The 25,621-nt window shown below is 38.1% G+C and overlaps 1 protein-coding gene and 2 pseudogenes across 1 annotated transcript; all 3 read left to right on the plus strand.

Annotated features, from left to right (window-relative positions):
• The first annotated feature begins 5,031 nt into the window (after positions 1 to 5,031).
• On the plus strand, positions 5,032 to 5,979 carry LOC138425195 (olfactory receptor 2M3-like). Its single transcript, XM_069562783.1, has one exon. The coding sequence runs from the start codon at positions 5,032 to 5,034 to the stop codon at positions 5,977 to 5,979; it is 948 nt and encodes a 315-aa protein (XP_069418884.1).
• A 5,356-nt stretch (positions 5,980 to 11,335) lies between these two features.
• On the plus strand, positions 11,336 to 11,893 carry LOC138929795 (proteasome maturation protein pseudogene; annotated as a pseudogene).
• Positions 11,894 to 23,989: 12,096 nt separating this feature from the next.
• LOC138425199 (olfactory receptor 2M3-like) lies at positions 23,990 to 24,916 on the plus strand (annotated as a pseudogene).
• The last annotated feature ends 705 nt before the right edge of the window (positions 24,917 to 25,621 follow it).

The following is a 25,621-nucleotide window of genomic DNA, read 5'->3' on the forward strand; positions in this document are numbered from 1 at the left end:
TTTATCTGTGCTATCCATGTGGTCTCTCCTCTGTTTCTTATTCTTCACAAGTATCCATATTTGCTCAAAATTTAAACTACTTTAGTCATCTTCCTCAGCAGAGGTTTTTCACTCTTCCTCCTCCAGTTTTCCTTTTATATATATATATGTGTTTAATTTATATTTGGAAGCATCCTCCTCTTTTAAGTAAGAATATAGGTAAGCTCAGTCTAATTCTGTACTCTAATGAAGTAATTAGGTATAGCCATGTAGTGGGAAATAGATGGGGAAACAGTGTCAGACTTTATTTTGGGGGGCTCCAAAATCACTGCAGATGGTGACTGCAGCCATAAAATTAAAAGACTCTTACTCCTTGGAAGAAAAGTTATGACCAACCTAGATAGCACATTCAAAAGCAGAGACATTACTTTGCCGACTAAGGTCCATCTAGTCAAGGCTATGGTTTTTCCAGTAGTCATGTATGGATGTGAGAGTTGGACTGTAAAGAAGGCTGAGCACCGAAGAATTGATGCTTTTGAACTGTGGTGTTGGAGAAGACTCTTGCGAGTCCCTTGGACTGCAAGGAGATCCAACCAGTCCATTCTGAAGGAGATCAGCCCTGGGATTTCTTTGGAAGGAACGATGCTAAAGCTGAAACTCCAGTACTTTGGCCACCTCATGCAAAGAGTTGACTCATTGGAAAAGACTCTGATGCTCGGAGGGATTGGGGGCAGGAGGAGAAGGGGACGACAGAGGATGAGATGGCTGGATGGCATCACTGACTCAATGGACATGAGTCTGAGTGAACTCCGGGAGTTGGTGATGGACAAGGAGGCCTGGCATGCTGCGATTCATGGGGTTGCAAAGAGTTGGACACGACTGAGTAACTGAACTGAACTGAACTGAACTGATGTAGTGTTTAATGATACAGTGTTTGTAATGATCAATGACACTTGGGCCCTTAATTCAGAATTACATAGCAGAAAGCATTTTGTGAACATCTGAAAGTGGATTTTATTTTGTGAGAAAGAAAGAAAAATACTTTTCAAAACATAGAACTAACATAATTTAAGATTATTGAGTGCACTACCCTGGGTTGGGACGATCCCTGGAGAAGGAAATGGCAACCCACTCCAGTGTTCTTGCCTGGGAAATCCCATGGACAGAGAAGCCTGGCAGGCTGCAGTCCCTGGGGTCACAGGGCCTATGACCCTGGGGGTTAACACAGGGTGGTTAACACAGGGTGTTTTCTATGGTGGTTAACACACACCATAGAAAACACTTTGTAATACTATTTGTATAACTAAAGACAGTCTAGTATATGTTCTTGAAAATTACTGAACAACAGTTTTTTTGGTCACTAATATCACTGCAAGATGTAGTTTTGCAGGTGTGACCATAAAGAGTATGTTTTAATCTGCTTTTATAAAACTCCCAACAAATTTTAAAGATTAGTTTTTGATCACAAATTATTTTATTTGTAAAGGATGAAGAAGCACTGTATGTTCCTAGGAATAGTGGTATGGTTCATTCTCTGAATTAACACAAACACAGTTTCATTCTCTGAATTAAATTCTTGGGAGAGTCTCTTAAACAATGCCTTGGTATAATATTGAAAAACAATGCCAACTACCTTTTTGCCACATTTCATGTTTTCAATACTGTTATTTAAAATATATAATTACCAGTAATATGCTGGCTTGAGCTAAGTACAAGTTTTCTATGAGAATTTAAATTTTATTTAATTAGTAGAGTACATCCTTAAACATTCTGAATGTTTAGTTGAAGTTTCTGGAGTTTGTGAAGTACAATAATGGCCACTAATATCTATGTGCAGGATGAGCTGGAAACTCAAGAATCTTCAGGAATAAAGGTTAATTAGCTTGTATAATAGCTATTAACATGTGATAATTAGGATTAGGATTATGAATATAAGAACAGATGCTTTTGTATGAATGAGAGAGCTGCTTTTTTCTTGTTGTTAATTAATTATTGTTTTGGCTGCACTGGGTCTTAGTTGTGGTATTCTGGATCTTTCACTGCAATGCCCAGGCTTCTCTCTAGTTGTGGCCCTTGGACTCCAGAGTGCGTAGATTCAGTAGCCAGATCAACCAGAGACAGATGGGATCTTAGTTCCTGGACCAAGGGACAGAATTCATGGCCCCTGCGTTGTGAGCGGGTAGTCTTAATCACTGACCCAATAGGGAAGTCACTGAGAGAGTTAGTTTAATAACAAATTTGTATGACTATGTGACTGATTCTTTGGGAATCAAAAGGAGAGAAAAATCTAAAGTCATTTTTTATGATTAGGTATATAGTTAAAGAATGAAAGAAGACTGTGGTTACAAATATCTTCAGAAAATAGAATAAGGAAATGGATAAGGACCCTGGCAAGAATGTATTTATGTCTCCCACAGATGAGAACTTACATGTGCACATACCTTTGTATCCAAAGGTACATATATAATAATTATAACAATGCAATTTGATAAGTGATATTGTATAACTGTGTTTAGAAAGTGCTAGGAGTTTTCCAGCTCAGAATACTGAGAAGTGTATGTAGCAATAAACATCTAGAAAAATGGTATAGATGATCCTATTTGCAAAGCAAAAAAATAAAAAGACAGCTACAGAGAACAAATGTATGGATACAAAGGGAAAAGTAGGGTGAGAGGAACTGGAAGATTGGGGTTGACACATATACACTATCAGTACTATGTATAAAATTGATAACTAATGAGAACATACACTACTTAACTGCACTATGGTGAACTGAATCGGTAGGAAGTCCAAAAAGCAGGGCATATATGTCATGTAAGGCTGATTCATTTTCTTGTAAGGCAGAAATGAACACCACATTGTAAAGCAACTATACTCCAATAAAAACTAATTAAAAAGAAAAGAAAAAATAAGTGAGGACAATGATTAAGGAAGAAGAAATGGTCAGCAAGCTACATATTACAAGGGATACATGGAAAGATCAAAACACATGGATATCTGATGAATAAAATAAACCAGAAATTGAGGCAGTCCTGAATCATACCCAAAGATCCCCTGTGAAATGACGTTAGCTGAAGATCTGTTTAAAGATGGCCATTCTAATCAACCCCACCACCATTCTCTCCCACCCCCACTCATCATGCAGAGCAATTGGCAGCCAAGGGCATACCTGGAAGCCAAAAATTAAACTGGTACTTCTCTCTAAGACAACAATCAAATTGACTCAGAAGATTAAGGCTTCTCCTCGGGTGTTGGCACACCTACATAAAGCATTCCTCATTTACAGCAAGTCCATCTTAATGGTTAACTCTCCACTAACAATGCCCACATCCAGTTTTCTCATTTGTAGGCTCCACTTAACTAACCAGCTTTCACAATTCTGCTACCGCTTCAGGGTAAAGATTGTAGGAAATCAGTCCTATCTCTACAAAAAGAGAGTAGTAGTGTATAGACTTAAAATTACAAAAGTTACATTGGCGTTATAATATTTAAATTCATAGACAATCAGTACAATCTTTTGAAAAGATATTCCAGTAAATGTTGCAGCAGGGACAATACTTGCCCAGTGGAAGGGATGGTGAAGTAACACAGTGAGACATAATAGATACTCATATTTCTGGCTGGACTTGAAATATCTAAAATGTTGAGTGGCCTGCTTTAAGAAAAAAAAGGATACACAGTGATGAATAAAGAGTGGCTAGATCCTTGAACTGGACCTAAGCTTCAGTTAAATCCTCCTCTAGATAGGGATGAAGAAACAAAGTGCAGTGAGAATAAAGGGCTTTAAAAATGTCCTGCTTCTTTGCTTGAAACAGTTCTTGGGATGGAGATGCACTAGAGAAGCCAGAGACATTTAGACCAGGACCAGTGAAACTTGGCTTCAGCAACATTTGGGAGTAAAAGCACAAAACCCGTCCAGTCTTTAAACATGGTTGGGTTGAGTCAATGGTGGACAGCCTGAGAGAACATCTTTCCTTTAATGACGAAATAAAGCATGTCACAAGGTTGCCTGGACTCCTTTTCCTTGATGGTTCAACAACATAAAAAGCTGTCTCTGTTTGCTTTGCCCTTGTTTAATCCTATGTAAAATAGTTCTATTTTCCTCTAACACAACAAGCTGGCCTTGGCTCACTCTCACACTGATAGACATATATCAAGACATTTCTTTCTTCCTTTTGTGTCTTTAGATACTAATTAATGAAATTTAGCATAACTGCAAGTTATGGAATTTGGGTATGTTCATACACCTTCTTAAAGCTTCCTCATTTTGGTGAATGTGAAAGGAAATCTCAACATGCTACCTTTCTCAAATTGAGACATAAATGATAAATTTTCCCCCTCTCTCTACCTATATTATTGTTTTTCCTAAATGATGATTTTGATTTTTTTACTTCTTCATTTACAACTAAGTCACCTAATCATGATGCATCAGTTACTTCAAATGATTTATCAATTATTCTACACTGGAGGTTCATCTTCTTTATAATTGTTTAACTACTAGTCCTGTTTGATCTTTAAGTCTGGTGCACAAATAAACTTACATAAATGCAAATGTTCATATCTCTTAGGAGTAACAGATTATTAGTAGCAGTTATCTTACTATATAGGCAATGACATTCAAAATGCTCTTTTCCTCTGTTACAGAATTACATATCCTGACACATGTTAAATTTATGTATATGGTCCTATTTAATAATTGGTTATATGTTTCTTGAGGAGTCATACACTCTGTCTGGATGCTGTGGTTTGTACTGATATCTTATTTAATAATTCCAGCAACTCAATTAAAAAGTTATTTCTGCCTTTTAAAGGAAGTGAAATAAAGCACGGAGAAGTAACTCGTCAGAGGACATGTAGGTTGGCAGTGGTGGAGCTTGAGTGTGATTAATGCCACCTGACTGCAAAGCCTCTGCTCATTCTTTTTCAGGCCTGACCATATCATGTATGTTGGTTTACCAGTGTACCACACGTAGAGTGGATGATGAATAAATAATAACCTGGATAGTTAACGTTTGTGACTTCTTGTGCTTCTAGATAAAGAAGACATTTTTTATGGAGTGGGGGAATCAGATATTCAACCCTGACTTCATCTTGATGGGAATTTTTAGTTACACGCCCACTCACATCTTTCTCTTCTCTCTGGTCCTGGGCATCTTCACAATGGCGCTCTTGGCAAACACTCTCATGGTTCTCCTCATCTACCTGGACCCGCGGCTCCACACCCCCATGTACTTCCTCCTCAGCCAGCTCTCCCTCATGGACCTCATGCTCATCTGCACCACTGTACCCAAGATGGCCCACAGCTACCTGTCTGGCAGGAAGTCCATTTCTGTAGCAGGATGTGAAGCCCAAATATTCCTCTATGTGTCTCTCCTTGGTGCTGAGTGCTTCTTGTTGGCTGTCATGGCCTATGACCGCTATGTTGCCATTTGCTATCCTCTTCAGTACCCCAGTCTCATGAACTGGAAACTTTGTGGACTCATGGCTGCCTCTACATGGATTCTTGGTGCCTTTGATGGGATTGTTGATGTAGCTGCTACTATGTCTTTCTCCTATTGTGGATCCCGAAAAATAGCTCAGTTCTTCTGTGATGTCCCAGCACTCCTACATCTCTCCTGCACGGATACTTCCACATTTGAAACACTTATTTTCATCTGTTGTGTAGTAATGCTCCTCCTCCCTCTGTCACTCATCATCATCTCCTACACACGTGTAATTATAACTGTTATTCGCATGAGTTCTGGGGAGGGTCGGCACAAGGCTTTCACCACCTGTACTTCACATCTTATTGTTGTGGGGATGTATTATGGAGCAGCTATGTTCATATATATGAGACCCAATTCTAATCGATCCCCAACCCAGGATAAAATGGTATCGACCTTCTACACCATTCTCACTCCCATGCTGAATCCCCTTATATACAGCCTCCGAAACAAAGATGTGGCCAAAGCATTCAGTAAGGTACTAGGGAAGTGGAAATTTAGAGAACAAATTGGATAATGGTTGCAGGGATTTTTTTTCTTCCATAACTCCTGTCTTTCTCTGGCAAGTTCATTTATTTAAAAATAAGATTTAGCAACATGTACAAATGTACACTTTTTCTAAAATAGTCATCACAGTTAATAAACTCGGTACACATTTAGTTTATTGATATATTTTGCATTCATTGAATATTCATTTTGGTTTTAAATATACTCAGTGAAGTTCCTGAGAAGTGAATAATTAAGTCAATAAACAGATATACTCCTATTTATAGAACTAAAAATAAATAAAACTGTTTTAAATGCTTTCCCTTATTTTCAAAAACCAGATTCTTATTGAAATTCTTATTCAATAATTTATGTACTGAGTTAAATACCACACTCATCTATTTCATTTTGTCATTAGTTCTTTCAAAATATGGCCCAACCAGAGAGTCATGGATATTTGCTCATTTACCAAAATCTTATTTTATAATAAATACCACTTATTTTGGCCAAAAAGACTTTTTTCTTTTGTTTGACTTCTCTAATACGCTGAGTATTTGTATATCTGAAGATGTCTTATAGCGGAACCACTTATTTCCAGAGTTTTGACAGATGATGTAGTATCATCAACCTATATTTTATAGGGTTTTTTTGGTATCCTAAAAATCCACTATGGTATAATGAAATCCCAGAGCTGTGAGTCCTACCCAGAAATTATGATCTATATCATATTTATGTACTGAACCATGATGGGAATACTGTTATTCTTCATATCAGAACATTACCCTTTGAATGTGTGTAGAAAAGTTTCCACGAATTTAGTAGTTATTGCAGTGAAGGTGTAATAATATTATTGTCACAGAAGCTGCCTACTTTTTTCTTTGTTTTCCTGATGAACATGGATGGTAACTGAATGAAAATGTTGGCTGGTCTCTGATAGCCTTGGTGGAAACCCCATCCCCCATTCTGGCACAATGTACATGGTCTTCCCAAAGGAATATACTCAAATCCAGTAGAATCTCATCTTGGGACAGGTAACAGCACTCAAAGTAAAACACTTTTGTACCCAAAGAAGACCAGATTTCTATGACATTGGTTCTACCTGGGAAATTGGATAAACCTTATAAAGATTGGGATATCATTCATAGAACTTGCATATACTTCTTTAATCTAAACCTGTTATTTGGAGTTGCTATAAAAAGATATATCTAAAAATAAGACACTGGTAATTACTTTACTTAAAAAGTAGGGGGGGAAATGTCTTGGGTTCATTTACATGAGGGTGGAGTTATGAGTCTTATGATTAGATATGTACTTTTATTACAGCCCTTAATTGACCACTTTAAAACACTGAACTGCTAAGTCACTTCAGTCGTGTCCAACTCTGTGTGACCCCAGAGACGGCAGCCCACCAGGCTCCCCTGTCCCTGGGATTCTCCAGGCAAGAACACTGGAGTGGGTTGCCATTTCCTTCTCCAACGCATGAAAGTTGAAAGTGAAAGTGAAGTCGCTCAGTCATGTCTGACCCTCAGCGACCCCATGGACTGCAGCCTTCCAGGCTCCTCCATCCATGGGATTTTCCTGGCAAGAGTACTGGAGTGGGGTGCCACACTGAAACTGACAAATAAATGGAAAAGGGGACTGTTGAGTTTTCCAAGAATGTGATGAGTATCATTGAGTATCACAGAAATGATGACACCTACATGAAATATCTTTAAATATTTTTTAATTTTGAAAGATAGAAATATTTCACAGTTCTTTCCTTAATATTTAAGGAATTGTAGAATTTTTCCCCAAGATACAAAGAAGGACAATGCAAAAATAGAATTCTTGACATGAGATCTTTCCTGATTGAAGCTATAAGGTCACATGATCAAAATAAGTCTTTTAAACTTTCTTCTTTCTTTCATCTGTTTCTCTTTTTTTATATATACCTTTCTGAGATATCATATACTATTAATGAAAAACATACTATAGTTTTAATTTTTTTATATTGACTTCATGGAGGTTTGTTTTGCCTTAGAAAAAGTATCATAATAATTAATTTCTGCTTATATGTGAAGTGGCTACTACAACCTGTAAATTTTGTTCATGTGAGCACAGTGTTATCATACTCTTCATTTCTGAAAACCACAGAAATATTTGGACCTTGTATACATGTAAACAAAGGTTTAAATTATGTATCAATGAGATGCTAAATCAGCTATGTATATTCAAATGGAAGTTGGCTTGGCTGCATATACTAAAGGCACTCAGTACTCTGCAAGAGTTATTGGAATCCATATCTTAAGAAGAATAAATGGAGAAGAGGGTGGTGGCACTATTTATTTCATATCTAATTTCACATAATGGTAGCTAACATTATTGGGTGAAACTCTATCTGGTACGTATTAAAATGATGAGTGATGAGCTGAGTTGTACAAACTCTCTGACCACCTTCACGACGAAAAAAGGCAATAGGCCCCAAGAAGGACGTCATTAAGTGCGTTTCTGGTCCAATAATCAGTTTCAGGACATACCGCTTCATCACCGTCATCAAAGAGAAACTCTGGCTGACCCTACAGATTCTAATCATGAATCATGCTGAGTCACTTCAGTTATATCTGTCTCTTTGCAACCCCTTGGACCATAACCACCAAGCTCCTCTTCTGTGAGAATTTCCCATCAAGTATACTGGAGCAGGTTGCCATGCTTGGACATTCTCTTTGTGATCCCTCCAGGGGATCTTCCAGGCCTAGGGATCCAACCCATGTCTCCTACGTGGCAGATTCTAAATGAACATTTATTTGTACCAAAAGGTATGGATACTCTGCTGGGTGTAGTCAGTGGAACCCACAATGAATAAGCTGAGGGCCACCACTGTTTCACTGAAAACCTATGTGGAGTCAAGTATCTGGATAGTTACAGACCCAGATAGGAAATATATCCAGGTTTCCAAGAAAAAGGAATAAACATGGGAGAATATTTGCCCCAGAGTAGCTCAATCCCTACTTACCTGCTTCTGTCTGTTCCACTCCCTGGGCAGGAGTGCTGGTACTAGTAGGTTACTAATAAGGACGTGTATTGGGCTATGGTGAGACTACAGAGAACCCTAGTGTGAATGGGGAAAGGGTTAAATATCTCCTTTTCAGTATTTTTAGTGAGGGACAATAGATTCTGCCAGTAAACAGTTCTTTCTAGAGAGGATGTTAGGTGGACGGTTTAGACCAAGTGTGCCTCTAAATTTTCAGGGAATGCTTTCTCTCTCCTCCCCTTCTGGCTTATAGGGGTTCCTCACCAGGAGACGTAAGTGTACAGGGCTGAAGTTATCCATGAACATAATCAGGAAAGGGGAGAGAGACACCTTGGCCAGCTATTATGTTATATGACAGTTTTTTTCCCTAGCATGCACTTTAATCCAACTCCATGACAATTAAATTGAGATAATGGAGGGGGCTCATATTATGGAAGTCATAAATGTGTATTTATTTGACAGTGGCTTCTGAAATAATTTCTTCCAGGCTACTCTGATCTGAGGGTGGGTGGTGGTAGGCCCTGTACAGTTCACCTGTGATCTTGAGGGTTGGCATAAATACTGTCATCTCCTCACTGAGGTTAAACAAATATGCAAGCTTTAGAATGTTCAGAATCCATTAAGCTAACTTTAAAGTGACTATTTCCTCACTATGACACAGTAAAGCTGAAAAAGACCTCTATATCCCATCACTAATCAGGTGTAGTTGTCGAGATCCAGAGATATGAAGCGGTTTTTATCAAAGTCACAGATTTATGATGATAGCTTGAAAATTTAGGAAACATCAAAGACAGCTTTAAAATTTAGGAAACTTACCATACCAGCATTCAAAGTTAGAGAGGACGTCAACACAGTCTAACATAATTAAACATGGTTGTTTCTATAGGGGTCACTTTTTTTCTGATCCAATATAATATTGCTTAAAGAATTGTATTTGAACTTGTAAATTTACCTGTCTATTGAATGAGGTTGTATAGAGTCATTTCCAGCTATGTCTTTCATAATCAGATTTGTAACATATATGACAAATCTTATAGGTTTCAAGATGTTTCCATATAATCTAAAATTTATTCTGAGTTTTCTGATGTTCTCCGATATCATTTGGAGTGGAACACCATTTCAGACAGGTGATCACTAGCAACTTCAGTTCTCTGCTTCAAGTTCAAGAGAGAGGTACTATTCTTAGAAATTATTCAGGGACTCGCTAAATGAAGTGTCTTGTGGGGGCTGAAAAATTTTAATGAGCATGCAAAGTTGAAGACCCCGATTAAATAGCTACCTAATTGGAAAAGTATAAAGCTTTATATGGTTTCTTGGACTGAAGAGCAAAGTGACAACTAGTGAAAGGTAGAAGCTGTCCTGATTAGCAAACTCAAAAAGGACAGAATTGTTTGGTTACTTTGGTGACATTTGACAGAGAAATAAATCTAAGGGTAATAAATACACTTGGGAAACCAGTTAGCATATAAACATTGCATGCTAATTAATATAATAGTAGAGCATGTGCTAAGGCTGTTGTTGAAGGAAAGTTACAGGGCTCAAAATAGCCTGGAATTAAAATTCCCCTCTAGGTCTTCCCCACCTTTCTATGTAAAACAAAGAACTCTCTCACCCAAAGAAAAGAAAATGGACATTAAGGTTGATTACACCCAGCTCCCAGTCAGTCCAGCCTCTGGTAGAGCTTCAAAATTCTTTGCCCCAGCCATTTAAGAGATAACTACTCCAAACAACCTTGGAGAACAGGCCCCCTTAAAACAGTAACTTTCCACATACATGCCTATACATACTTACTCTTGGATAAGGGCTGCTGCTGCTAAGTCACTTCAGTCATGTCCGACTTTGTGCGACCCCATAGACGGCAGCCCACCAGGCTCCCCCGTCCCTGGGATTCTCCAGGCAAGAACACTGGAGTGGGTTGCCATAAGCGCAGCAGCTCGCTAATCTGACTGCTGCCCCTTCTCGCCTCATTTTTAAAGGTGATCTGTTCCAGTAAACTGCCAGTCTCCTTCTTTTTCTGAACCTTGCCTTCTCTAACTCCCTTACCTTACAGATGTGATATAAATGTTACCTTGTGAATCCCTCAGAAGAAATGGAGTAACCATCATGGTCAACAGAAGAGTCCGAAATGCAGTACTTGGATGCAGTCTCAAAAACAACAGAATGATCTCTGTTCGTTTCCAAGGCAAACCACTCAATATCACGGTAATCCATGTCTATGCCCCAACCAGTAACGCTGAGGAAGCTGAAGTTGAACGGTTCTATGAAGACCTACAAGACCTTTTAGAACTACCACCCAAGAGAGATGTCCTTTTCATTATAGGGGACTGGAATGCAAAAGTAGGAAGTCGAGGGCGGGGCCGGTTGACCATCAAGAGGAGAGCGTCTGTACGCCCGAGCGAGTCGAAGATGAATGCCAGAGGATTTGGATCTCAGCTAAAGGACAGTATTCCAGTTACTGAGCTGTCGGCAAGTGGTCCTTTTGAAAGTCATGATCTTCTTCGAAAAGGTTTCTCTTGTGTGAAAAATGAACTTCTACCCAGTCATCCTCTTCAATTATCAGAAAAAAATCTCCAGCTCAACCAAGATAAGATGAACTTCTCCATATTGAGAAACATCCAGGGTCTTTTTGCACCACTAAAACTGCAGATGGAATTCAAGGCAGTGCAGCAGGTTCAGTGTCTTCCATTTCTTCCAAGCTCAAACCTTTCACTGGATATTTTGAGGGGTAATGATGAGACTATTGGATTTGAAGATATTCTTAATGACCCATCACAAAGTGAACTAATGGGAGAACCGCATTTGATGGTTGAATATAAACTTGGCTTACTGTAATGCCGTGTGCTGTTCATGGAAGTGGAGGGGCTGTGTCTTGTTTATAGTTGTCTTTTTCCTATAATTTGATGTGCACAACATTAAAAGTACTAACACATGAGAAGTGTTGCCTAAACATCTGTGATCATTTGAAATTATTTGGGTCATGGCTTTATGTGATAATTGAAAGCACTCAAGAGAGTTGGTTTTAAAACTTCTTATTTATATGAAAGCAACAGCTTTCTAGGTCTTTAAAGAACTGTTACTAATTAGTATTATAAAACTATGCACAGATTCCAAATCAGCCTATTTTCTAGTTATTCCATAAATTTAATTTTGAGTAGTTTTGAGCTTGCAGCCTTTATAGTTGCATCTTTCAGAATACACATCTATAATTGATTTCAGTGGCAACATTTCAAAGTAAGGACAGAACAAGACTATTAGATTTTACCTTGTTTCAATATAGTCCATTAATACTCGAAAGAATAATACTTGGTTTGTTGATGCTACATTAGAATTATAGGTATATTCTTTGATTCTTTCAGGTTTTCTATTTTGGTCTTATCTTTAAACTGAAAACTTAAACAACCAGGAGATTTCAGTTTTAAACTATAGTATTGCATAGATTTATGTATCACAAGACGTTTAAATTTAAAAACATAAGACCATTCATGTACATACACATGCTATCCATGAACAAATTCCGTGATAGTTTGTTTAAAAATAAATCTTCCCTATGGTGGTTTGTTCTTAATAAGGTATTTTTTATGAACCTAGTTTACAGAAATTAAAGATTATCTGTTTCTCAGGTAAAAAAAAAAAAAAGTAGGAAGTTGAGAAACACCTGGAGTAATAGGCAAATTTGGCCTTGGAATGTGGAATGAAGCAGGGCAAAGACTAATAGAGTTTTGCCAAGAAAATGCACTGGTCATAGCAAACACCCTCTTCCAACAACACAAGAGAAGACTCTACACATGGTCATCACCAGATGGTCAACACTGAAATGAGATTGATTATATTCTTTGCAGCCGAAGATGGAGAAGCTCTATACAGTCAACAAAAACAAGACCAGGAGCTGACTGTGGCTCAGATCATGAACTCCTTATTACCAAATTCAGACTGAAATTGAAGAAAGTAGGGAAAACCGCTAGACCATTCGGGTATGACCTAAATCAAATCCCTTATGATTATGCAGTGGAAGTGAGAAATAGATTTAAGGACCTAGATCTGATAGATCGAGTGGAATGAGGTTCGTGACATTGTACAGGAGACAGGGATCAAGACCATCCCCATGGAAAAGAAATGCAAAAAAGCAAAAATGGCTGTCTGGGGAAGCCTTACAAATAGCTGAGAAAAGAAGAGAAGTGAAAAGCAAAGGAGAAAAGGAAAGATATAAGCATCTGAATGCAGAGTTCCAAAGAATAGCAAGAAGAGATAAGAAGCCTGCTTCAGCGATCAATGCAAAGAAATAGAGGGAAACAACAGAATGGGAAAGACTAGAGATCTCGTCAAGAAAATTAGAGATACCAAGGGAACATTTCATGCAAAGATGGGCTCGATAAAGGAAAGAAATGGTATGGACCTAACAGAAGCAGAAGATATTAAGAAGAGGTGGCAAGAATACACAGAAGAACTGTACAAAAAAGATCTTCACAACCCTGATAACCACAATGGTGTGATCACTAATCTAGAGGCAGACATCCTGGAATGTGAAGTCAAGTGGGCCTTAGAAGGCATCACTACAAACAAAGCTAGTGGAGTTGTTGGCATTCCAGTAGAGCTATTTCAAATCCTGAAAGATGATGCTGTGAAAGTGCTGCACTCAATATGCCAGCAAATTTGAAAAACTCAGCAGTGGCCACAGGACTGGAAAAGGTCAGTTTTCATTCCAATCCCAAAGAAAGGCAATGCCAAAGAATGCTCAGACTACCACACAATTGCACTCATCTCACACACTAGTAAAGTAATGCTCAAAATTCTCCAAGCCAGGCTTCAGCAATACGTGAACTGTGAACTTCCTGATGTTCAAGCAGGTTTCAGAAAAGGCAGAGGAACCAGAGATCAAACTGCCAACATCCGCTGGATCATGGAAAAAGCAAGAGAGTTCCAGAAAACCATCTATTTCTGCTTTATTGACGATGCCAAAGCCTTTGACTGTGTGGATCACAATAAACTGTGGAAAATTCTGAAAGAGATGGGAATACCAGACCACCTAACCTGCCTCTTGAGAAACCTGTATGCAGGCCAGGAAGCAACAGTTAGCACTAGACATGGAACAACAGACTGGTTCCAAATAGGAAAAGGAGTAAGTCAAGGCTGTATATTCTCACCCTGCTTCTTTAACTTCTATGCAGAGTACATCATGAGAAACGCTGGACTGGAAGAAACACAAGCTGGAATCAAGATTGCTGGGAGAAATATCAATCACCTCAGATATGCAGATGACACCACCCTTATGGCAGAAAGTGAAGAGGAACTAAAAAGCCTCTTGATGAAAGTGAAAGAGGAGAGTGAAAAAGTTGGCTTAAAGCTCAACATTCAGAAAATGAAGATCATGGCATCCAGTCCCATCACTTCATGGGAAATAGATGGGGAAACAGTGGAAACAGTGTCAGACTTTATTTTTCTGGGCTCCAAAATCACTGCAGATGGTGACTGCAGCCATGAAATTAAAAGACGCTTACTCCTTGGAAGAAAAGTTGTGACCAACATAGATAACATATTCCAAAGCAGAGACATTACTTTGCCGACTAAGGTCCGTCTAGTCAAGGCTACGGTTTTTCCAGTAGTCATGTATGGATGTGAGAGTTGGACTGTGAAGGAGGCTGAGCGCCGAAGAATTGATGCTTTTGAACTGTGGTGTTGGAGAAGACTCTTGAGAGTCCCTTGGACTGCAAGGAGATCCAACCAGTCCATTCTGAAGATCAACCTTGGGATTTCTTTGGAAGGAATGATTCTAAAGCTGAAACTCCAGTACTTTGGCCACCTCATGAGAAGAGTTGACTCATTGGAAAAGACTCTGATGCTGGGAGGGATTGAGGGCAGGAGGAGAAGGGGACGACAGAGGATGAGATGGCTGGATGGCATCACTGACTCGATGGAAGCGAGTCTGAGTGAACTCCGGGAGATGGTGATGGACAGGGAGGCCTGGCGTGCTATGATTCATGGGGTCGCACAGAGTTGGACACGACTGAGCGACTGAACTGAACTGTACTGTGTCACTGTTTAAAGTTAAAATCGTATCACTGCAAATTTATGTACATTTTTAATTAAAAGTGCTTTTTTTTCTGTGTGAATCTAGAATATTTTACATAGAAAATAATCTAATAATCATTTTAATAACTAGACCATAAGAGACTATTTATTTCATCAACTTATTTTACACTAGACTTCTTTGGATGCACTGAGTCAGACTAGAATATTTCTCTTTTTAAAAGCCAATAATAGCAAATCTATATAGTTCTCAGTTACCAGCTGAATCATCTAATCAAGCTTCCTAACTCTCTAAATAACAAATTAGAAAATATCAATAAAACTGAAATATATTGTTATTTGGGGCATTATTATTTTAAAAAAGTGCTTTATTATTTTAAAATATTTTAATGATGCATAGTACAAAATGAATGATATAAGAAGTATGGGCACATTCCCATATGAGAGTTTATCTTAACCTGATGAATTTACTTCTTTTCCTGTTTTTAATGAAATGAGATTCCAGCTAGAGTTGATGGTCTTTGTGTAACTCCTCACCATCATACCATGAACCACTTACATTTCCTGCCATAATCACAGACTTGAATTTTTGATGAAATGTACCAGCAATGTTACTATATTTTGTGGAATGTGTATGTCTTCATAAAAATTACATAATATGATACAATAGATATTATACTCTACACATAATTCTTCAACTTGCATGTTTCACACATTATGTTTTCTAAAATTAACTTACTTTGATAATGTCGAGTCTATTCATATGAATATTTAAATACTTATACAATATCCCACTGAATAAATATACCATCAATTTATTCATGCATACTCCTATTGATGGATATTTGGGTTGCTATATATTCTATGTCATTATAAATAATAATTGCAATGAATTCAAAGACTCTCTGGTGTCCATTCTCAGAAAACTAGAAATAACAGTAGGAGATAGTTCCATGGACAAATGAATCTACTGAGCAGGTATGATTTTATGGATAGTGGGACAGATGATACCAGTACTTAAAGGGTAGCTCAGGTCACAGGGGTGTTTTTTGTATTCCATTGTTTAACATTAAGTCTCTACAAATTCACTAAAGAGTAAGGAGCTTCTTTTCAAGTATTCTTTCCCTGGAAATGGAGAGAAGCTCAATAGAGCATCTCCATTTAACACAGACCCTGTATGCACCATTGGCTCTGTAACAAAGCCCAGTTACAGAGCAACTTGGTCAGTACTCTGAATCAGCTATGAAGTAGCTTAATCAGGTTGGGGAGGGGAGGGAAATACAATCAGGTCAGTGGAATTTTGGTAAGCCTCCATCTATCCTTCATTTGTCACTTGTAGGGAGAGGCTCTCCAACTATCCTTACTCATAGTGTTAACTTGGGCTTCTGAGTGTTTATTGGACTGCTCCCTCTATGGGTCCTTCTCAAAGAAATGAGACAACTCCACATTTCCTAGTGACTGGAAGAACTAACACATTTTCCCAAACTGTCCAATTGATGATAAGTATCAGGCATTTGAGCTTTTAAAGACTAGTGTCAAGCAGGAAATTTTAGGAAGTCATAAAGAGAGAGAAATAAGAACTACTGTCAAAAGGAAAAGGAGATCAATAGTGACTAGTGATGTCTGTTTTAAAACAATAGTGGTCATTCTTGATCATTTGAAATATTCCCTCAAAAATAATGATAGAGTGGTACAAAAAGGGAAAATCCTTCATTATTTCATAAATTATTTCAAGCTCTATGCTGATGAGTTAAGAAATAATTCTGCTCCTTTTCTTAGCCATAATAAAGTAAAATATCTCTGGCAGCAAGCCTATGCATTATATGGAAACTGTTTAAAGAAGAACAAGCATGTTTTGGGCTTATTAGTAGTTTAATCTGAAAGTGTCAACTGACCAAAAAAATATGAGGGACTAAAAAAGTTTATTGAACAAGTTTTGCCATAGAATAGAGAACAGTGAAATCCAAGGACCAAGATGGCATTGTTAACTTTGCAAAGGGTAGAGCCTGCACAATAGAATCAACTGGGGACATACAGAAAATAACAATGCCTGGCTTCTTCCAAAGAGATTCTAATTTAATGAGTTTAGAAAAGTCTGGTCTAGATAACATTTTCAAATCTCTTCAAAAGATTCTAATAAGTATCTAAATTTGAGAACCACTGGGATAGAGGCATGAGAAATTGTTAAGATTTTAAAAACTGGACATTAGACAGGTGAATATTTCAAGCAATCTACATTAAAAATGATGAAAGAAACAGGGCACCCCCTGCTACCTGGTATAAAAAGAAACAAAGCTATCTTGGAAACAAGAAAATTTACATTGAGAACCTCGGGAAAAATTGAAGATAACATCATCAATGTAATTAAAGACAAGGGACTAAGTCCCTGCGGACAAAGAAATTTAACTTGGAAAAAAAAAAACAAACCTAGGATTTAAGCCTTTTTATTTACTCAGTCAGTGTTCTTGTATTTTCCTGGGAAAAACCAGAAGGTAGGTTGGAAAAAAGAAGTTTAAATCACAAAATATCTAGCACTTTCTGGGTTTCAATGAAGCAGAAATGGATGAAAATCTATACTGTTAGATACTTCCAAAGCAATAGATATATTTCCATCTTACCTTAATTCATTCCGTATTAAAACTTGAGTAATATTAGTTTTGACTATGTCTTGGGTTCTTTTTAAAGGGTGTGCCTGGAGAATCCCATGGACGGAGGAGCCTGGTTGGCTGCAGTCCATCAGGTTGCTAAGGGTCGGACACGACTGAGCGACTTCCCTTTCACTTTGCTGCATTGGAGAAGGAAATGGCAACCCACTCCAGTGTTCTTGCCTGGAGAATCCCAGGGACGGGAAAGCCTGGTGGGCTGCCGTCTATGGGGTCGCACAGAGTCAGACACGACTAAAGTGACTTAGCAGCAGCAGCAGGTGAACACAGGAGAAGGCAATGGCAACCCACTCCAGTACTCTTGCCTAGGGAATCACATGGACGGAGGAGCCTGGTAGGCTGCAGCCCATGGGGTCGCGAAGGGTTGGGCACGACTGAGCGACTTCACTTTCACTTTTCATTTTCATGCATTGGAGAAGGAAATGGCAACCCACTCCAGTGTTCTTGCCTGGAGAATCCCAGGGACGGAGGAGCTCGGTGGGCTGCCATCTATGGGGTCGCACAGAGTTGGACACGACTGACACGACTTAACAGCAGCAGCAGCAGCAGCAGGTGAACACAAGGCACTATTATAATTTGACTGTTCTATCATGTATACTAGGTTAAAACTCATTCAGATAATCCTTTCATGTATCTATTTCACTAAAGCAGCACTTTTTTCCCCTCTAAGAAGCACATATTCAACTCTGTATAAAGCACAATTCTGTTTTATTAAAATAGTATTTTTTAAATGTAAGACAATACATTTTGGTGGCCTATACTCCAGTTTAGAGAATAAATCATTACACAAAATGATAGGATAAAATAAAACATGGAAATTAATATATATTTTAGGGGTTGAATCATGTGCCTCAAAATTTATATTTTGAACTCTCTGTACTTCACAATGTGACCTTATTTGAAGATATGGTCCTTACAGAGGTAACCAAGTTAACAGGAGTTCACTAGGGGAAGTATTAATTCAAATAATTTATGTCCTTATAAAAAGAGGAAACTTGGACACAGACACAGACACAGTGAGATTGCCATGTGAGGATGAAGGACACATCAGAGTTATTTTCTATAAGTCAGGGAATACCGAAGATTGCCATCGACCACCAGAAGTTGGATGAGAAGCGTTGAACTGATTCTTCCTTGCAACCTTCAGAAGAACCAGATTTGCAGACTCTTTGATCTGACCCTTCTAGCTTTCAGAACTGTGAGACAGTAAGTTTTGATTGTTTAGTCCTCCTAGTTTTTGGCACCTTGTTATGGCAGTCTAACAGACTAATACAGAGATTAAATACCAAAAGTATAACAATGGCAATGATTAAGATATTTGAATGATTATTATATTTTCTGAGTGCATATATTTTAATTAAGCATTATGTTATCTTTTATTATCTTTGCAACAATCCTGAGAAATGACATTAGTTACTATAGAATTTTGTTTTAAAAAAAATAGAAGATTCCTGATAATATCACTATTGGCAGTAGAGCAAAGATTCTGTCTGATCTGAGTCCCAGTTCAGCTCTCTGCTCTAAAAGCAGTAGAAGAGACCATACGACTGAGTTCAGCGAGTGGGGAGCAGATTATTTATTAAAATGAAGCAGACTTAATGAGGATGATGTGGTTGTTCTAGAGCTGGAATCAAGGAATAAATTTTAAAAGTTGGAAACACCTTGGAGAACAAAGCTTATTCTTCTTGAGGGAAGTAACTTTAGCCAAGATCTCACATTTGAAATGTCTGAGGATGAAAGAGTAGAATTCTCAGGGATTAAAAAACAATGAGAGGAAACCTCTTTTGCAGTATCCTGAATCCCAAAATAAATAGTTATCACTGGATTTTCTCATAGTTTGGAACCTGTGGAAGTCTCTGATGAGAAGCGTGACATAACGGTACTAGAAAAATCAGGGATATTGTATCCACAGGATAGAAAATAAAGGATTTATTTTATTGGAAATTTAATGATACTGGGAGAGGCAGAGAAAATTTTCAGACATAGAAGTTTGTCTTCCAACCATGTACTAGCTTTTCTGTATATTGAATACCATACAAAGATCATCGTTGAAGCAGGAAGATAGACTACAGCAGTGATTCTCAAACATTAGCCAGCATCCAGATCACTTGGAGGCTTATTGAGACATATTTCTGATTCAGTAGGTCTGGAGTGGTACCTGGGAATGTGAATTTCCCACAAGTTCCCAGGTGATAGTGATGCTAGTACTTGGTCAGGGGATCACACTGTGAGATTCACTGTGTTAAATGAGTACTTTCTAACTATCTTTACATTATGCTTATGTACCATGAAAATCCACCTGTCCTGTGGCAGGCTTATTACTATATTGTACTGGAGGATGGTGTTCCTGGGTTATAACTAAGGGAAAATACAAGTTAGTCTGGCATCCACAGAAGAATTGATCTGTTCATACTTGGTATGCCCTGATTGTGTCTAAATTTTTATCTGTGCTCTCCATGTGGCCTCGTCTCTGTTCTTCTTCCTCACAAGTGTTGATTTTTGCTCACAATTTAAACTAATCCAGGCATCTTCCTCAACAGAGGTTTTTCTCTGTTCCTCTTCTCTGTTCCTTCCTTTTATATATATATGTATTTAATTTATTTTTGAAAGCATTCTCCTCTTATAAGTAGGAATATAGGTAAGTTCAGTCAATTCTGTACTCTAATGAAGTAATTATGCATAGTCATGTAGTGTTTAATGATAGTGTTGGTGATGATCATTGACATGTGGGCCCTTAATTCAGGATTACATAGAAGAAAGCATTTTGTGAGCATGTGGATGGGAATTTTCTTTTGTGAGGAAGAAAGCAAAATAATTTACAAAAGACTGAACTAAGACAATTTAAAATTTTGAGTGTATTAGGTTTTATATATTAATATGTGTTACTATTCGTATAACTAAAGACAGCCTATGATGTTCTTGAAAATTATTGAACCACAATTTCTTTGGCCACTAATATTACTGCAAGATTAGTTTTGCAGGTGTGACCATGCAGAGATGTTTTAATCAGTTATTTCTTAAAGCTCCCTAGCAAATTTTAAAGATTAGTTCTTGATCACAAATTCTTACATTTGTAAGAGATGAAGAAACACTACATATTTCCATTATGTACTGATACGTACACAAACATCTACACAGACACAGGTACAGTCCCTGAATTAAGTAATTCTTGAGAGAGTCAGCTAAATAATGCCTTTGTATGACAATGAAAAGCAATGCCAACTGCTTTTTTGGCTTATTTCAATGTTTTCAATACTGTTTCAATATAACAAACAGTAAATATGCTGGCTTGAGTGAAGTACAAGCTTCCTATGGAAAATTAAAATTTATTTAGTAAATCAAGTACATCCTTGAACACTCTGAGTTGAAGTTTCTAGAGTTTGTGAAATACAATTATGGCCAGTAATATATATGTGCAGGATATGCTGGAAATAAAAGAATCTTCAGAAATAAAAGGTAATTATCTTGTATAGTAACAATCAACATATGATAATTAGGATTTGGGTTATGGGTGTAAGATCTGATGCTTTTGTATGAATGACAGTGTAAGTTTTTATGACAAAGTTGTATGACTGTGCTACTAGACTTTGGGAATGAAAAAGAGTGAAGAATCCAGAATTGTGTTTTATGATTACTGAGATGGACAATGAAAGAATTAAGAAAAACTATGGTTATAAATATTTTCAGAAGACAGAATAAAGAAATGGGCAAGGGCTGGTAATAATGTATTTATATCTCATAGAGGTGAGAACATGTATTGCATATACCTTTGTATCCAAAAGTACATATATAATAATGATAACAATACAATTTGATAAGTGCTGGTATAGAGGTATGTTTAGAAAATGGAAGGAGGTCTCAAACCCAAGAATACTGAGGAGTATATGTAGCAATAAACAAGGACAATAATTAAGAGGGAAGAGATGGTCAGCAAGCTAAATATTACAAGAGATACACGGAAGGATCAAAACACATGGAAATCTGATGAACAAAATAAACCAGAAACTGAGGCAGTCCTGAATCACACACAAAGATTCCCCTGAGAAAAGACATTAACTGAAGATCTGTTTAAAGAATGCTGTTCCAATCACCCCACCACCGTTCTCCCTCACCCTCACTCATCATGCAGAGCAGTTGGCAGCAGACAGCATACCTGGAAGCCAAACAAGTGAAACTGGTACTTCTCTCTAGGACAACAATCAAATTGACTCAGAAGATTAAGGCTTCTCCTCAGGTGTTGGCACCCCTACGTAAAGCTCTCCTTAATTAGGTATACAGCAAGTCCATCTTAATGGTTAACTCTCCACTTACAATGTCTACATCTAATTTTTTCATTTGCAGGCTCCACTTAAGTAACCAGCTTTCACAATTCAGCTACCCCTTCAGCACAGAGGTCTGTAGAAAATCAGTCCTATCTCTATAAAAAGACAGTAATTTGTGCTCCTAAGATTTACATAGACTTAAAATTACAAAAGTTGTACTGGGTTTATAGTATTTAAATTGATAGACAACCAGTACAATCTTTTGAAAATATATTCTAATAAATGTTATCAACAGGGACAATGTTTCTATGGAAATGATGGTGAAGTAACACAATGAGAGACAGTAGATGCTCATATTTCTTATGAATCCAATAAAAAGAGAAATAGAATTTTAATATTTTACAACTTAAAGAGATAAACAAGAAAAGCAGTCTCTGAATGAAAGAATTGCACAGGCCTTTCACCAATGAAGGGATGAGAGCAAAGGCAGGCCAGTTCTGGCTGGATATGAAATATCTAAAACACTGAGTGCCTTAAGAGAAAAAGGATACACAACGTTGAATAAAGAACTGCTAGGTCCTTGTGTTAGACTTAAGCTTCAGTTAAATCCTCTTCTTGGTAAGGATGAAAATACACAAAAGAGATATGAGAATGAGGAGGTTTAAAAATGTGTTACTTCTTTGCCTGAAAAATTTTGGGGGATGAACTAGAGAAGCTAGAGACATTTAGACCAGGACCACTGAAAACTGGCTTCAACAGCGTTTGCGAGTAAAAGCATGAAACCCGTCCAATCTTTTAAACACTTTGGGTTGAGGCAGCAGTGGGCAGCATGAGAGAAGACCTTTCCTTTAGTGACAAAATAATTATGTCATGAGATTGGTGTGGAAGGATTCCTCTTCCTTGATGTTTCAACAACATAAAAAGCTGTCTCTGTTTACTTTGCTTTTGTCTCATCTCTTGTAAAACAATTCCTCTTTCCCTAAACAAAACAGACTGGTCTTGGCTCACTCTCATAGTGATAGAAATATAAGACATTTGTTTGTTTCTTTTGTCCCATTAGATACTGATTTAAGAATTCTGCAGACTCACAGGTTATATAATTTCTGAACCTTCTTATATATCTTCTTAAATTTTCTTCATTTTGGTGAATGTGAAAACTAGTCTTAAGATACTACCTGTCTCAAACTGAGACATAAATGCTTGTTTTACCTCTGCCTTCCATCCATCTTGCTTTCTTCATAAGTGATGATTTTGATTTTTCATTTCCTCATCTGCAACTAAGTTGCCTATTCATAATGCATAGATTCCTTGAAATTATTAACCAATTATTCTGCATTGGAAGGTCATTTTTTGTATAACTGTATAACTAGTAGTCCTATTTGTGCTCTAAGTTTGGTGCACAAATAAAATTACATAAATGCAAATATAATATCTCTACAACTAATAACAGGTTATTAGTTGTAGTTATCTTACTTTACTATATAAGCAATGGCATTAAAAATGCTCTCTTCCTGGGACTTCCCTGGAGGTCAGTGGTTAAGAATCCACATTCCCATTGCAGGAGACATGGGTTCTATCCCTGATCCAGGAAGATTCCACATACCACAGGGGAACAAAGACCATGAGCCCCAACTACTGAGCCCATGCACTGCAACTACTAAAGCCTGTGTACCCTAGAACCCCTGCTCTGCAACAAGAGAAACCATTGCAATAAGAAGGCCATTCACTGCAACAAAATGTACCTCTGGCTTGCCACAATTAGAGTAAGCTGTGGTGCAGCAACAAAGACCCAGGGCAGCCATAAGTCATCAATAATTTAAAAATATATATTTTAAAAAATCTACTTATACTATGTAAAGGAAAAATGAGAACATATAGAAATTACCTGTCAGAGCAAGTTGGTGGAGGTTGAGTGTGGTTAACTCCACCTCACTGCAAAGCCTTGGTTCATTCTTTCCCAGTCCTGACATACCATGCATGTTGGTTTACCAGAGTGCCACACATAGAGTGGACAGTGTATAAATTATCCAGATATGTAATGTTTATAACTTCTTGTGGTTCTAGATACAGAAAATATTCATCATGGAACGGGACAATCAGACATTCAACCCTGAGTTCATCTTGATGGGAATTTTTAGTTACACGCCCACTCACATCTTTCTCTTCTCTCTGGTCCTGGGCATCTTCACAATGGCGCTCTTGGCAAACACTCTCATGGTTCTCCTCATCTACCTGGACCCGCGGCTCCACACCCCCATGTAATTCCTCCTCAGCCAGCTCTCCCTCATGGACCTCATGCTCATCTGCACCACTGTACCCAAGATGGCCCACAGCTACCTGTCTGGCAGGAAGTCCATTTCTGTAGCAGGATGTGAAGCCCAGATCTTTTTCTATGTGTCTCTCCTTGGTGCTGAGTGCTTCTTGTTGGCTGTCATGGCCTATGACCGCTATGTTGCCATTTGCTATCCTCTTCAGTACCCCAGTCTCATGAACTGGAAACTTTGTGGACTCATGGCTGCCTCTACATGGATTCTTGGTGCCTTTGATGGGATTGTTGATGTAGCTGCTACTATGTCTTTCTCCTATTGTGGATCCCGAAAAATAGCTCAGTTCTTCTGTGATGTCCCAGCACTCCTACATCTCTCCTGCACGGATACTTCCACATTTGAAACACTTATTTTCATCTGTTGTGTAGTAATGCTCCTCCTCCCTCTGTCACTCATCATCATCTCCTACACACGTGTAATTATAACTGTTATTCGCATGAGTTCTGGGGAGGGTAGGCACAAGGCTTTCACCACCTGTACTTCACATCTTATTGTTGTGGGGATGTATTATGGAGCAGCTATGTTCATATATATGAGACCCACTTCTAATAGATCCGCCACTCAGGACAAGACGGTGTCAGCCTTCTACACCATTCTCACTCCCACGCTGAATCCCCTTATATACAGCCTCCGGAACAAAGATGTGGCCAAAGCATTCAGTAAGGTACTAGGGAAGAGGTAATCTAGAGAATAAAATGGATTAGTGGTTTACGGAAATTTTTTTCTGTCTTAACTCTTCTCTCTTTAAATTCATTTATTAAAAAGAAAATTCAGCAAAAAGTGTATAAACTATTTTCCTTAATTAGGCATCAGACTTGATAGACTCTGGGTATACATTCAGTTAATTGATATATTTTGCATTCATTGTATATTCATTTTGGTTTTAATGGTACTCAATGAAACTCTTGAGAAGTGAGTAATTAAGTTAATAAAGTTTCACTCCCCTTTCTAAAACTAAATAATAAACAGTTCAGTCACTCAGTCGTGTCCGGCTCTTTCCGACCCATGAATCCCAGCCTGCCAGGCCTCCCTGTCCATCACCATCTCCTGGGATTCATTCAGACTCAAGTCCATCCAGTCCGTGATGCCATCCAGCCATCTCATCCTCGGTCATCCCCTTCTCCTCCTGCCCCCAATCCCTCCCAGCATCAGAGTCTTTTCCAATGAGTCAACTCTTCGCAAGAGGTGGCCAAAGTACTGGAGTTTCAGCTTTAGCATCATTCCTTCCAAAGAGATCCCAGGGTTGATCTCCTTCAGAATGGACTGGTTGGATCTCCTTGCAGTCCAAGGGACTAGCAAGAGTCTTCTCCAACACCACAGTTCAAAAGCATCAGTTCTTCGGCTCTCAGCCTTCCTCACAGTCCAACTCTCACATCCATACATGACA

Source organism: Ovis canadensis, chromosome 20 (assembly GCF_042477335.2).
Source record: "Ovis canadensis isolate MfBH-ARS-UI-01 breed Bighorn chromosome 20, ARS-UI_OviCan_v2, whole genome shotgun sequence".
NCBI lineage: Eukaryota > Metazoa > Chordata > Mammalia > Artiodactyla > Bovidae > Ovis > Ovis canadensis.

What these genes read in the sequence shown, in the direction of transcription:
- LOC138425195 (XM_069562783.1), top strand. Translation starts at nt 5,032, where the DNA reads ATGGAGTGGGGGAATCAGATATTCAACCCTGACTTCATCTTGATGGGA.